This window comes from Carassius auratus, chromosome 11 (genome assembly GCF_003368295.1).
Source record: "Carassius auratus strain Wakin chromosome 11, ASM336829v1, whole genome shotgun sequence".
In the NCBI taxonomy this organism is placed as follows: domain Eukaryota; kingdom Metazoa; phylum Chordata; class Actinopteri; order Cypriniformes; family Cyprinidae; genus Carassius; species Carassius auratus.
The window spans coordinates 9937319-9953292 of NC_039253.1; the positions used below are offsets into that span (position 1 = coordinate 9937319).

The 15974-nt window shown below is 36.8% G+C and overlaps 1 protein-coding gene across 7 annotated transcripts; it reads right to left on the bottom strand.

The window, feature by feature from the left end:
- Positions 1-6077: 6077 nt before the first annotated feature.
- pfkfb2b (6-phosphofructo-2-kinase/fructose-2,6-biphosphatase 2b) lies at positions 6078-15586 on the bottom strand. 7 transcript variants are annotated; one of them, XM_026275341.1, is made up of 17 exons: positions 15489-15586; positions 14793-14943; positions 14180-14305; positions 13746-13842; positions 13304-13370; positions 13107-13181; positions 12973-13029; positions 12723-12847; positions 12215-12422; positions 11990-12136; positions 11795-11899; positions 11528-11657; positions 11085-11147; positions 10942-11006; positions 9309-9500; positions 8000-8022; positions 6078-7531 (listed from the first exon to the last, which is right to left on the bottom strand). In XM_026275341.1, the coding sequence occupies exons 2-17, from the start codon at positions 14878-14880 to the stop codon at positions 7462-7464; spliced, it is 1638 nt and encodes a 545-aa protein (XP_026131126.1). In that variant the 5' UTR covers positions 14881-14943; positions 15489-15586; the 3' UTR covers positions 6078-7461. The 7 variants fall into 7 exon arrangements, with proteins under 7 accessions (XP_026131126.1, XP_026131127.1, XP_026131124.1 ...); XM_026275342.1 differs by lacking the exon at positions 15489-15586 and adding an exon at positions 15385-15469; XM_026275339.1 differs by lacking the exon at positions 15489-15586 and adding an exon at positions 15298-15460.
- Between the last annotated feature and the right edge of the window lie 388 nt (positions 15587-15974).

Genomic DNA, 15974 nt, shown 5'->3' on the forward strand with positions numbered 1-15974 from the left:
CCACAATAACAAACCGGTGTGTAAAACTAACTTCACATAACATACTTTTAAAAATCCAGCATTTAGTTGATCCTGATAAGTGGCAATTGTTCCAGTTCTAAACACGATGGGTTTCTTTTTTCCTGAAGGGGTTTGGCATCATGGCATCATTGTTTCCAGGCGGAACGTTAAAAAAACCCGACACACGTTCCCCAGAAATCCTGTATAATTCAACCAATCCAGTGATGACTTAGAAACCCCTGTAGTGTTTCTAAATTTGTTTGTCATATGCAAACCATGAGACTACCAGGTGCATAACAAAACCAATGCAATTGCTAATCAAAACCAGTATAAAACTAGACCAATCACATTTTCCCCTATAGTTCGGCTTCCTTTGGGGTTCCCTGTGTTCCAGTAGGATTAAAAACAACCCGTAACACAACAGTGTAAAAATATCACAATTCCACGGGAAAAGTAAACCATAGACTTGGCAACATAGCAAATAACCATAGCAACTGCATAGCAACATACTAAAGCCTACATAGAAACACCTAGGCGACTCTTCATGACAAACTAGTAGTATTAAACACCACTCCCTTTTTTTAATGTAAGAAAATCTCATTCCAAATCTGTTACTGCTCAGATTTCCACACGTCGTTTAGTTTCTGTTTGAGGAAGACAGCATGAACTTGTCAAGTTGACAAATGACTGTCCGTATATGCCTGTCAATGCACACCGAGTCTTAAGACAAAACTGTCAAAGATACTTGAGTCATTGCAGTACAAAACAAATGAGACATTGGCGTGTGTTCCCCAGTCCATCGCATGTTGTGCTGCTGAGATCTCTAGAAATGATACGCCTGTTGTTCTTCTGCAGTCATGATTGGTGGAGCTGTAACTGTGATGACATGTGCTGCTGATATTTACTGAAGACCTCAGGGGCCGCTCCGCACATCTGGAGTCTAGACTCAGCGGCTCTACAGGACTGAGACTCCCTCGCTCTCTTCCTCTCTCTCGCCGCTGTCCACTGTTTGCATAGCTGCTTGTGTTTAATTTAAATTTAAGTTGCGCCCTTCAAGTGGTTAATTGATTCTAGCGATGAAGGACAAAGTAACTGGAGCCGAGTGTCCTCAAAACACACCGAGAGGAATATTATTATGAAGACTTACGCAAACCAGCCCGTGAGCATCTGTGTTTGTGTGAGAGAAACAATATGATTATCGGTGGAATTGTTGGACTGAGAGGAGCCATATATTTTCCTTAATGCATCCTTGTGTTTACAGAAACACTCACACAAAGGCTCTTGTTAGCTGCGGTGTAATGACGAATGGCCGTGCGGTTGACAGGTCTGTTTTACCTGTTAATCTCTTTATCCCCTCCCTCCCGCTCTATAGCTCATACACTGAGAGCTCGCAAACTTGACAGTAGTTTATTTTACAGACGCTCTTTGGCTTCTTCTGTCCTCCTTTGAATTGTGTAGAACTGCTGAAGTCATCATGCTCATACAGCTTCAGTAAGGAATATATTGGAATGAAGGATTTTATATCCACCACTTATCACTGAAAAATAATAATAATAATAATAAATAATAATAATAAATTAATAAATAGATTTGTTTTAATATTTTATTTATTTATTTTATTTTACATGCGTTTTTATTTGCTCCAATGGCAAATAGTTATTAATTAAATGTAATTAAATATTCATTAAATTGGGTCTAATGTTGTCAGTTTGGTCAAATAAAAAATATTATACTAATATTATGTTATTAATTATGTTTTGTATAATTCAATTGTTTGGGGTAGTTTTTTTATGTATTTATATATATATAAATTTATATATATATATATATTTTTTTTTTCAATTCTCTTATGCTAATCAAGGCTGTATTTATTTGATTAAACATAGATTAAAAACAGAATTATTAATATCTAAAATGATTTATATTTTAATTAATAATTTAATTAATTTTTATTTATATATAATTATTTAATGAATAGAAGGATCCAAAGAACAGCATTTATTTAAAACATAAAAGCCTTCATTGTCACATGATCAATTGAATGTATTGTTGCTAAATAAAGTATTAATTTCTTAAAAAAATATATGACTGCCTTTTGAATGGTAGTGTATGTTTGTTTAAAGTGTACACACACACACACACACACATATGTAACATAATATGTTAAGTTTTTATTTAAAGTTTACATTTTTGGAAAACATTAAATATGTAAGAAACACTAAACACTTTAAAAATATGTAAGAAACACTAAACACTTTAAAAAGTAAATTAATATTAAAAAATGTCCAGATATTTGCTCTTTATTTATTTTATTTTTATTATTTTTTGTATATAAAAACGTACTCGTTTTTAGATTGGTTTATTTTTCCAAATGGCCCTCACAGAGAGCTAGCTCTGCATTCGAACCCTAGAATGATGGAAAATCTGGTTGAAATGATCTTTGTGTGTTTGTGAGTGAAAGAGCGGGTGAGAGAGAAGGTATTAATGAACCCTTGATTTACAGCCCCTCTTCAGGTAGAGCCCCTCCTTTTTCCATGTTCACCCCTTCTCTCCTTTCTCTGCCCATAATAATGGACACAGTGTTTTTACGAGAGTACCAAACCAAACCCTATTCACACTGCAGTACTGAGTCGGCACTAAATAGCCTCGTTCAGCTCACTGCTATTAAACAGCTCATAAAAACTGGCCACACAACCGCTTGAGTCACACAGATGCAACTACACGGCTCCTGATCCCAGCGTGATGCGGTCTGAGACAGCTGGGTTTGCCTATTTGCATGATGGTTAGGCATCTAAAACTACCTGAATTAACCATGACTGCATCATAATTACAAATTCACTCACCCTCAGGCCATCCAAAATGTAGATGAGTTTGTGGATTATTGTGATGTTTTTATCAGCTGTTTAGACTCATCGGCACCCATTCACTGCAGAGGATCCATCGGTGAACAAGTGATGGAATGCTACATTTTTCCAAATCCATACAGATGAAGAAACAAACTCATCTACATCTTGGATGGCCTAAGGATGAGCACATTTTCAACACGTTTTCATTTTTGGGCCTACTATTCCTTTAATAGGAATTCTTGGGCCTACTATTCCTCACTTGTGCAGTGGGAGACAAACAGCAATCAAACAAGTCACAAACAGACATACTAGCTTATTTAAGACAGCCATGCAATAATAATAATAATAATAGCGACTTCTCTGAGGTTCAGGTTCTTTCCCACCCTGCTTGCTTTCTCTTTCTTTTCTTTTGGTTTCTGGCTGACACGCTGTGAGTGAAGGATATCAAATTCCCCTGAAAGCTCTCGGACAGGTGAGCGCTGCTTTGGGTGACCTCGATCTCTCACATTACGTGCTAAACTGCAACTCCCTGCTGTTCTCGATTACACATGTATGCCTGCACACACACAGGTGTGATCCTTACACATCTTTCTGTTTCACTTGTCACTGAGTATCATACATCACTAAAGCCAAGAGTTTTAAATTACACTGCATTATATTTATCACGGTTTGCAAAAAGTTCTAAATCCCTGGTAGGCCTTCAGGCAGCCACTCTCAGATTCTGAATTTAACTAGCCTGAATAAAAAAGCCAATTTATTTGACAAAAGCATTGGCTGGACACGGAAACACGATCAAAAACGTCTGTTATTGTAATTATCCTACAAATAACAAGTCAAGTATAGAGGTGCAACAGGGGTTGGATGGGTTTTGAGTCAAGAATATAATCAATTTTTGGGTCAGGCCCCCCAAAAATAATTATATAATAAATAAATATTACATTTATTACTTAACATTTTAACTACTTTTTCATTACTACAGCAAATCCTAGTAACATAACTAAACAAGTTCAGACATCATCAAAGAAAAGTAAACAAGTACACAAATGACAAGCTGTGATAAATACAACACAAAGTTAAAAATAAAAGAAGGTCTAAAATTAGTTTTCAGGTATAGACACATAATTAATTGCAAAATAGTATTGCATATTGTTCACTGTATAAATTAAATACAGATTAATCTTTGTTAAATTTGTGTTTTGTCATTTAACATCAATGACGAATGATGTCCCTTTGCACGGATCCGGTAGTCTTACATTTCCAATTTATTTCTACACTGTTTATGTTCACTTAAGACGTATGCGACCGTGTTTACGAGAATGCTAAATGAGATGGGTATTTTGACATAATTTTGTGTGTATATGTGTCAGTTCAAGCACAAGGAGACGTGAAAGAAAATTATTTCTGTGCTTATGTGCTGTCAGAAAAAGCGCTGTGTTTGCTATGGAAAGCCAGAAAGCTCAAGAACTAGCGTATTTTAACATGCAAACAACATGATGGGGATTCGTTGTTTATGCATTGAGTATGTGTTATTTACGCATTTTTTACACTTGAAAAGAAAAACTGTGTAAACAACGTATAAACGACACATGTGCAAACAATGCGTCCTCGTTTATGTTTTTGAGCCTTCTGGCTTTCCATAGTTTCCATAGATTCATTCTTTTGTTTTGTTAAAATACTGTGCATGTTTAAATTGGCAAAGAAACATATGCAAGTGATAAACTCTATGATGGTTAAACTTTTGCAAGTAATCCGCAAATCATTTGTGCCGAACCGTGTACATTTGATACTACTGAGATAAAACTTCAAGCTGGAAATATTTTGATCAATAATATTGAATATTTTCACTAACAATATCACTCCATAGAAGAGTAAGGAGGAATTTGATATTAGCTTCATTGTGAGCCAATGTAATCTGCACAAGTGGTATTGATATAATAATATTAGTTTTATATCACATTCATCTAAAAGACACATTGAGCAAAACCAGTCCTGCTAGGATCTCAGTGGGTAGTTGAGATAGTAAGAGATCTAGTACGCGTAAAAAACCAACAAAAGATTCAGTGTGCTCCTCAAGAAAGAGAGGCCTAATTACCCGTCTGTACCAGCCACAAACTCAAAAGACAACAGCAGCATTACTAAGTGATTGGAAAACAAATCAGAAGGAAATTAGAGAAAGGGGAATTGGAGGGAAAGGGGGAAACTTAATAAAAGAAAGCTGATCTATGCAATCGTCCCTAGATAGGTCAACTGTGGTATTGTGGTCAGGCTGGAACACTTCTGCTGAGGTGAAACCAAACAACAGCCAGTGAGAAAGCACCTGAACTTTTCATCTCTTCCTTAAATGTCGGCACATTAGTTTTGAAGACAGAGTAGAATGATTTGTTGTCAAAATACATTTATCATATAAGCAGACAAACAAGAGGAGGCGTATGTTGAAATCCTGTTTTGCACCCATGTATGGGTTGGCATTGTAAACATGACAGTTATAGATATTAGAGCATATATCGTCCTCCACCTGCAGAGACTCAGAGGTTAATACTTCTCTTCTGGTTCTCCTCTATCTCCTTCAGGGTTATGTAACACCAAGAGGGCAGAGTGAGTGCGTTCCAACCAGGTGCAGCCATTCATTTCTGTCAGTCACAGTATTATGATACGATAAAGAGGAAGTGCAATGACCAGGCTGGATATTACTGGCAAATGTTATTTAGGACACTGATAAGACGAGTTGTGATACATTTGTTTTAGTATAAATTTTTCATAATACTTCAAGCTATTATCATTATAAGCAAGTTAATTTACTACTAGGCCACTTGCGTTGAATGGAACAGCATTTCGTTAAAAGAACTAGAATGCAAATATTTTACCCAGCATTCTTAGCAGCCTTTATTTTCATGTTGCAATTTTCGTTTGTGATTTTTATTTTCTAGTAGACAGGTGTCAATTATTGGCCTCATATTATAGAATTTTAATGTAAATTTGTGTTCTAAATTATTTATTATGTGGTGTAAGTAATAAAGTTTTGGAGTTTTTTGCTACCAGTCTCTAGTATCTCATTGTTTATATATAACGTAACAAGCACGTGACAAAAACTCTGTTTCGCAACAAGAGACTTCACTGTTCGTCTGTTATTATAAATAAGTGTTCTGGCGCCATCTGGTGGTCGTAATGCCCCTGTTTCACCTATTAACCACATGAAAACATTTCGACAGAATAAAAATGACACATTTATGTGACTCTGACATAACAGATGTTTAATTGTATTTGGAGAAAGCAATATTTCAAAACATTGCAGACAGTTTTCCAAAGTCTGAAAATGAATCATATATTTTCTATTCAGTGGCATTGCCATAAGTTCAAAGTCAGATTTGGTGCAGTTTGTACTGTGCAATCACATTAGCCACTTTCTTAAAGGCAATGCATTCTTGGATATCTCATGAAAACTTTGTGTCATGCAGAAATGAACAAGTGCTGATGATGTTCATGCCCTGGACACTGATCACAGCAGCACAAGCTGTATTTTGCCAATTTATTTATAATTTAGTATAATGCATGCAGCATTAAACTCAGAGTATATGGAATATTTGCACTTTTAAAAAATAATGTCGCACCATTACAAATAAAGTAGTGAGGCAAAACATGATTCAAATGTTAAAAAATGGAAAGAATTAGTGGAAAAATACAGAACTTCAGACATTTTTCTTTAAACATTCAACCATAAGGTAGTCATATGGCACATTATTTAACTTGTTTTATGCAGTGTCCTTGGTTGACGACATGCTGTTGATCGAGATGTGAATTGTGTTTTGAGTGCAGCTCCTTAACACAAAAATACTTGTAAAGCTAGTAATTTCAGTTTTGTAACAAACACATAACCAGAGAAAACTTTTTTTTGCTTAAAGAGCGCAGACTACATTCAAAACCGTGATAAAACAACTACATTTGTTGCATCTCCAGCAGTGACCTGACCTATTAAATATACCTCATTTAAATACGGCGATCTACAAATCCTTGTGATCTGTCCGGATGCTGCACACAAATATTTCTATAAAAATATTACATCACTAGCTTGAACTTTGTGCAATATCCCATATGACTATCATTCTTTTTAAGAAAATTTGCAAGAAAAAAAAAAATTTCATTCTCATTAAAAATCTCCTCAAGTGCATTCCTTTTAAGCCACAATGTGCACAAACTTACTTGTTTTAATATATAAACTGTTCCTCTAATCTCTTTTCCACTGATTCCCTGAAATAAGCTTTTCTTCATCCTGATGATTGACTAGAGTCTGTGTTGTAATAGTTATGACTGGGAAAATCCATTGCTGCAAACAACACTGTATTGCAACACAAATCCTGTACTGAGGTTATCATCATTTTCACAACCCACATCATGTCCAAATTATAACAGATCAAACAGTCTTCATTAAGGCATCATCAGCTAAAATAACTGGGCATATATATCTCTTCATGATAAATTATAGGATTCATTTCAGTCACAGCAGTGGTGATTTGTCATGCTAGGGGCTGATGGGAAATGTAGTTCCGTCACCAAAAAAGCAAGCAATACCTAAAAGCAAAGTTTCATTTTCATGCAGGATTTTGGAAATTCGCCCATCTCATTCAGAAGCGGAAACAGTCATTAGCTTCGTCTGGGCAGTCAAAGTTGATTCCTTCACACAAGGAGTCCTCAAAAAAAAAGAAAGAAAAAAAAAAGATGAAGGTAAAGTTAAACATAAGGAGAGTATTAGGATCTTTAAGTACCAGAATCTAAACCACTTCACATTTTTAATTTAAAACAATTCAACTCTTTGAACTCTAGTGTTCACTTATGCTCACAGTATATAAATGATACTTTCACTTTGTGTAACCCTTGGTTTCACTTGGCCTTTGAAAGTGTAAATAGGTTTATCTGCAAAAATATAATGTCACACAACCCTATGACAACTGGAAAACTTGCGTCTACAGAGTTCTGCTTTAAAGCATTTGCATAATTCAGTCACTCATCACAATCAAGCCACAATCTATACAAACATGTAACGAGAATCATCATACAATCACAACGGCACATGGTTTGCGACATCGCCCATGCACCGAAAACTATTTTCTAAAAAAGGCAATGGGGTGAAAAAGCTTTCAAACTCGTGGGATACTCACAGATGACTGCCAGCCACATGAGACTGTGAAAATACAGGGAGAAGGATGAAGAGGAGCGGAGGAAGAAAGAGAAGAGACAAATATGGAGAAGAGAACTGAGGCCCAAGGACAAATTGGTATGTTCAGACTAAAACATGGACATTACTGAAGCACATCACTTTGAAGAGATTTACCCCCAAAATATGAAGATTCTGTCATCATTTACTCACCCTCATGTCATTCCAAACCATATGACTTTTGTTCTTCTGCAGAATACAAAAGGAGATGTTGCTAGTTTCTATACAATGAAAGCTAATGGTCTATGCATATTTCTCTCCTGATTCAGACAAGACAACTTTCTAAGTAGAAAAAGCAATATTATAATTTTAAAGTTATATTTATGGTCTTATTTGGCTTTATTTGATGGGACAGTTGAGAGGGGAGGGAGGGGTGGCCTTATATGTCGGCATATTAAAACACGAGACTATCTGTGCCAACAAGGGAAAGCGATATTATTTATACAGGACTTGAATTTTAGCAGAAAGTAAAAAAAATCTTAATGGATTTGTTCATTAAAACATGAACCTTTTGGTTACACACAACATTATTTGATAGGCTGGAGTTGTGTAGATTATTGTGAGGTTCCTATAAGCTGTTTGGACTCTGATGCTGATGGCACCCATTCACTGCAAATGATCCATTGGTGAGCAAGTGATGCAACATTAAATTTGACCAAATCAGTTCTGATGAAGAAACTCATGTACATCTTGGTTCATTGGGTGAACTATTCCAAATTTTACTAATCATTTTTGGTCACCATTCACATTCATTGTATGGAAGAGAGCAGATATGTTTTTCCTTTTATGTTCCACAGAAGGAAGTACATCATACAACTTTGAAGTAAGTAAATTGTGACACAATTTGTGCACATGGAAAAACTGGTAACGAGAAAATAATTCACTTATTTTGATCTGGTATAACAGAAAAAATACTTCAAAGAAATTCTACAAGAGAAGGAAAACAATTCGATTTTGTTGTTATAAAGTTGAGTAAGATAATGCCAATTAGTTAGCTGTTTAAGTTATGATTATTGTATGATCTGAGGTGAGCACCCATACAGAACAACAAAAAAAAGAGCTCAACCTCATCAAAGAGTTAGCAGAGAACATGCGCAAAAAAAAAAAAGAATAGGATGAGAGTGCCAAACTGAAATCGCTCTTGCAGTAAGCACAATCAGTACAGCGTGTGACATTCAGGGGTGATTCAGAACACCAGGGTGAGGGTTGGTTAGTGTCAGGACATCACGGGGTCAATCGAGTCTGACACTAACTTGGCTTTGCTGAAGCAGCAGCGCCCCGTCTGGCGAGTTGGGGATGTGCAGGGTGGTGGGGGAGGGGGTGAGGGGCAGCCAGGGTCGGTTGCCATCGCTGTAGAGGCGGGGCCGCTTAACCTGGTCATGACTGGAGAGGGGCGTGTAACTATTCCGCCTTAGCAGAGGGGCGGAGTCTCGTCTGACTTTCCCCTGGTTTGAGATGGGAGAGACTGGCTGGGTTAAAAAGAGAGACTGCCTACACACATAGCTCAACAGCAAACAAAGTCTTCAGTCTCCAGCAAACCATCAAGTGACATGTTAGCTACAGGTTTTCCCAAAGATAATCCACATTTATCCATATACAGACTAAAACGTATAATAAATCATTCCAGGTTAACGTTACAAAACATCAAACGTATCAATGCAGTGATGAAACACACATCACTAAAACACGATGTCGTTTAAAGGACTGTTCAACCCACGAATAAGCATAACTCACAACACAAACCCACAGTTACAATACAACACAGGCTGCAGGCACATCATAGCCAAAATTCACACACACACACCTGATTTCACAAATTTACAAATATTATTCGCAGTCAACAACATATAGAGAGGAGCGCTGAACCTCACTCACTGATGAGGTGAATAAGCACAAGAGGAAGAAGAATTATGTTTAATCAAGCCCTTTGATCGACAGTTTGATTAAACCACAGAGAACATAGCTTAACAGGAATGTTTTGGGTAAACAAGTTAAGCTGTTACCACAGAAAAATGTTTTGAACTGTCATCAAGTTAAAAATAACCACATTTACATTTACAGCAATGCACTTAGAATCAGTGTTATTTTAGTAATATTTGTATGCCATTATAGTATTACTATTGAATTAACTTTTTATGTTTTCAATTAGATTATAGTTGTGTAATTTTGCTATGCTTTATAATAGTTAATATATGTTTATTTATATACGGTAATATACATTTTAGGTCATCAATAACGACACCGCTTAGAATGAAAGTCTGTTGGGCAAGTCATAATAGAAGGTTTGAAAGCACAGATGTGCAGGTTCTATTGTGGTTAAAGCACTTAAATCAGTTTGTCTGAACAAACATGTTATTTAAGCTGCAAAGTTGCCGAAATTGACAGTAGATTTGAAACTATTGTTCCAAGTGGAAGAGTTTCTGCTTACACAGTTTTTCTTGATGTAAAGAGTCCCTTTTTGTTATCCCTGATGACCAAATGTGAAAGTTACAGTCTTTCCAGATTTGCAGTATTGTCCCCATTGTAAGAAAATGTACTTTTTTATTCTATTTTGTTAATAAGGTTAGAGTCAAAATTATTTTCTGTGGTAACTGACAGCATGTCACAAATGCTGGTGACAGAGCGCAAGTTGTACTGAACCCAAAAATCTGCTTTAATCAGGGAGTTCTCAGCAACATGCATCACAGACACCAACATGCAGTGATGAAATTGCAATTTCAGATCAAAATAAAACCTATAAGATCCCAAAAGGAAAAACATTGCTGAAAAATTACACAAATCTAAGAGATAAATGTGGCATAAATTATTTTAAAATGAATATTTAATGTTCCCTATCAATATTTCATACTGCAAATGAGAACACCACAGAGACTGATGTGGACTCACCAGTGGCCGGTCGCGATGTGTATTCACTGCCTCCACATTCAGATAAAACATCTCTACTTTGCAGCCTAAAACATGAACCAGAATGATCTGTGAGCAGAAGTTTGGCGATGAACAAAAGTGAGCAAAACAACTGTCCAACACACCATAAGCAACTGGAGTGAGCTTCATGACAGTGTGAAGGGGACATTTCAAATAGGGCAGATCATCTATGAGAGAAAAGAAAAATAATATACATAGTTTTCAGTTGACAGTCTTATGCATTGACCATTATTGTTACTTATTTTGCTCAATTATCAGTATAACTGTGTGATATAGAGGAGTAATGGGTACAATTTTTTACAAAGCAATCAACATTTTTTATTTATTGTTTTTTTTTGCATTTTATAATATTGCATTATTATTGCATTAAATTGATCAAAAGACAAAATTTTGGACATTTATTAAAACTTTTTTTCACAATATTTACTTATTTAATTTCTGTGATTAGGCCAGTGGAAATATCAGATGATTAAGCAAAAATCTTATGGTCAGTAAGATTAAAAAACTGTTGTGTTTGGTATTTTCCATAGGTGAAAATGCATCTTGCCTGCACTCTTGTCCAAGAAATAGGCTAGTAGGCAGCGCATAACTGCCTGGTGGCAGATGACTAGTACATTGCCTTGTCTCTCAAGCTCCATAATCACAGGCTCTAGCCGCTGAACCAGGTCCTGATACGACTGCGAGAAAAGAGAGCCTTTTAAAATAGTTAGACCAGAAACCAACAAAAATCAAACAACCCACACAACTATATAGAGTGAGAAGGGACATACTCTGAAGAACTGCAACAAAGTGATACGTTCATGACGTGCTGTACCTCTCCTCCAGGGTATCTGTAGTGGTATTTATCCTGATCCCTTAAAGCAAACTCTTCTGGGAACGTGTTCTGGATCATTTCGTAGGTCATCTCTTCACATACTCCCTGTGTCAGAGCAACACACGCTGATGAATGTACATACAATATAATATGTGTAAACTGCATGTAATCGCTGAAGGATCTTAGCATACTGACAGCATCGATCTCATTGAGGATTTTCCACTGTTCATACGGAACTCCCAGCTCTTCAGCCGTCTGGATGGTTCTTCTTAACTGGCTCGTCCAAACCTTCAAGTCAGACAGCTTATGCTCCTCAATGAACTCATGCAGGGTGCTCGCAAACTACTCGCAAGGGAAAGAGAAAGTCAAGCATCTTTTGTTGAATAAACGCTATAAAGGCAGCGCTAAGTAAACCCAGACCTGTCTTCCTCGGGGGGAGAGTTCAGAATCTCCTCCAATGCGGCCCTGGACGTTGTGTTCGCTCTCTCCGTGCCTGCACAGGTAGATGGAGTGCGAGTGCACGTGGATGTTCATGAGGTAGTAGACGATCTTGCTCTGGATGTAGTCCTGAACACGGTTCACCACAAACCGACGACCCACGTTCATCACCTTAATGAAGGACAAATCTCTGGGAAGAATAAGTGAATGTTATGATTAGGACGGCCTTCTGTATTAGTGGTGCTGTGAAACACTATAGACAATTACAAATTTGGTGTAAAACATGTGCCACATCTTTTACGCAACAGATAACAGTGAATCAAAATAGAGGTCATTTACATATAAAGGTCTTAAAAGTAGCATCTTCTGCTTTATTATCAGGATCAGAGAGAGAAATGGTCATGTGGTCTTCTTAAATATTGTACTTCGTTTACAAAAGATATGTACATTCAGATACGCTATCATGTGTCTATTTTCGAAACATTCTCACTTGTCATATTCATCAGGATCTAGTGGCTGGTAAGTGACTTGATAACATTCTATGCGTTTCAGGAAATCATCCATGACTCGCTCTCTGTGCGTCTCTGGATAATCTGGACTTGAAACCTTGACCTCCTGAAGATATAAGAGCACATGGGAGACGACTGATGAGAAGACCATAAAAACCTGTACTGGTATGTTGCTAAATTTTATTATACCATTTATTTCAAAGGAAATGCAAACTAAATATCACAACATACCAGGATGTTAGCTGCTATAACCTCTGGATCATCACATACTGACTCCACAAAAAACACCTGTAAAAGTAAACCACACATTTTGACCACACATCACTCCTACAAAAAGATAACTCATCACATGATGGAAGTCATACCTTATATGAATTCTCCTGTACAAAACTGAATATAAGATCCCGTCTTTCCCGGGTTGTGTTTGTGGCATCAAATACCTTAAAAGGACAAAACAGATTATAACAAATTTAAAGAAGGAAGCCTTGAACCTTATTAACATTCTTAAACCCTATTACATTTAAGTAAATAAGTAAATAATTGATATTATTTGAACTCTTACAGCTATTTGTCCACCTTCTTCATTAAGGTAGGTCTTTACATCTTCCAGGGCCACCAAGGCACACTGTCTATTGTGAAAATGAAGAATGCAACAATAGATTAATAAATTCAGTTCACAGGAAAAACACGAAACGTCCTGTTTATGTAACCTTCAGGAAATGTGTTGAAATATCTTTTGGTCTAACCGGCTTTTTTTAATTGCACTTGTTTCTTGGTTTACTCACAACGTGTGCTTTTCTATCATTATTAACTTTGTAAAAATATATAAACTGTTTTTTTTCTATACAGAACACTGTGTGAAAGTGAGCAGCTCGGACATTCTGCAAAACATCTCCTTTCATGTTCCACGGAAGAAACAATGCCATAAGGTTTGGAAAGACATAAGGGTGAGTCATGATTACAAAATGATCATGCCATTAAATCCAACAAAGATAAAGTCCTACTTTCGGATCTCCATGGCTTCCTTATTGTCATGTCTGAAGAAGTCATAAGACTTGTAGGCTTTAACTGCTTCCCTCCGATACACCCCCAGGTTAAACACTGCACGATAAACCAAAAAAAAAAAAACAAGAAGTTATGGTTATTCTTCACATCCTTAATCAGTTTAGGAACCAGTTTAATGCATCAAGGTGACATCAGCTACAGTGATTAAACACTTGCATTGTGGGTCATGATGTACTCAAGAGAGTTTGAGTTTCAGTGTGTTGGTTGCCTACACATTTAAATAATGCGAGTTCAAATTTAACCTCTTGATAGACCACAATGTCAAAATGGTCAGCTGAGAGCTAAATGAAGCATTTAAAATTGTAGACAGATGCTATTTATAGTGATTGTCATTTGATATGATGCAACTGTCTAAATTCAACTGCCCACTCACCCTTTGTTGGAACTCCTATCCAGTTGAGATAGCGTGTGAGTTTCTTTGACATGTACGTCTTGCCTCTGGCAGGGAGGCCGATCATGACAATCAAGGTGGGGGAGTTTGTCATGTAAGACGCCCATGCTGTGGTCAGACAGACACAGAAAAACAGACAGACCTTATCAACAGCACGACATGAGCTGGAGGAAGTTACAATCTGTAGTACTGACAATTATAATCTGCCAAATGTAAATTTCACATATGGGACACCAACAGATAGTTGTGGTTTATGGTACTTTCAACAAACGGACTACAAAACAGAACCCGAAACCCTGAGACTGTTGACACCTTGCTTTTACACTGAGGCAAACTCTTCAGTCTCACATGATTCTTCAGAAATCATTCGAATATCTGGTTTGGTGCTCAAGAAGCATTTCTTATCATTAGCTATGTTACCATCCAAAGATGTGAATTTAACTGGAATATTGCATAAAACAGAAGAAAAGTACCCCAGACCTCTCTAAAAGCCATGAAAACAGACTACCATAACCAGCTAACCACCTTAAGCTGGTTTAAATAAGGATTCCCAACAGCTTCTTGATCTGTGGGATGTGAAAATATGTGTACTTACAGCATTTCTTCTCCTGGCCTCTGGGCTCTGATTTCTTGATTTCAGCAGAACTGGTTGGACCAGCCTCCTGCTGCACCCATGCAGACATACTGAATCTGACAGACTTAAACAATCACTCACTCACTCTTCCTGCTGTAAAAACATAGTGCACCTGCAGGGAGAAAGAGGCAAAATGAAGACTAAATACGTAGACTTTGTCACTGGATACAACGTTATTGGTTTATTACAAATGACTAACTACAGTAAAAACATTTTCTCCAAACAATATGCTCTATTCAGTTACAATGCAGCTTCTATTCTTGCCAAATAGTCTTTTTTCTTAATCACGCGCAGCGCAGTAACAAATAATGTCGCGCTACGTCATAACACAGAAGAGGATGCTGAGGATACCATGTTACGTCACACCCGTGAACAGCAATCAGGCACTGGCGGTATATTACAGCAGAGAATGAATAGATTAAAAGAACACGACAATTAACGAGATATGTAAAGCGTGAGACCTTACGGTTTCCTAATCGTTGACTGTTGAACCTCAGGGGTCCGTATTTAATTCCGTACCCACCGGCCCTACCGGCAAGTGTAATGTCTTTACCCAGTGTGTTATTGCCTCAGCCGGTTTTGCACTTGATGACCTTCCGTGGCAAATAGCGCCAAGCGCGTGAGTGAAGGTGTGTCTGTACGTCACTGTTTACTTACCGTAATACCTGCGAAAGAATGAACCGCGTCCGTCACCAAACATTACAGTGTACTCAGTCGTGGGGATTTTGAATCATCTCAGTGACTCGACTCTTTTGAATCAACCAATCATTCGATTCAAGAACGGATTCATTCAGTGGCACATTCATCGTTATCATAAAGTCATAAACGACTTTTATAAAGCTATAGAAAAAGACTGTAACATCCTAAAGAAATAATAAAAGGTTTCAAAAACGTCCATACGTAATTTTAACACACTTTAATAATTCATTCACGAACTAAATTACAGTAATTACAGGATAACAGCAAAATCACCAAACCCACACTTTTGTTTGTGATAAATTAAAATTAAAAATAAGATTTAATCATATTTTTTTGAGTCGTCAGAAACATTACATTCTACATTCACAATATTTAAATGATATAAAAATTGTATTTGTTAAAACTCCTCCCACCCCAAACTCAAATATTTGATTAAAGATTGAC

Coding starts and splice junctions, on each gene's coding strand:
- pfkfb2b (XM_026275341.1), bottom strand. CDS start 14,880: ATGTCTGCATGGGTGCAGCAGGAGGCTGGTCCAACCAGTTCTGCTGAA. Junction 11,900..11,989: donor TCCTCAATGAGATCGATGCT/GTCAGTATGCTA, acceptor GCTCTGACACAG/GGAGTATGTGAAGAGATGAC. Junction 11,658..11,794: donor ACAGATACCCTGGAGGAGAG/GTACAGCACGTC, acceptor CTTTTCTCGCAG/TCGTATCAGGACCTGGTTCA.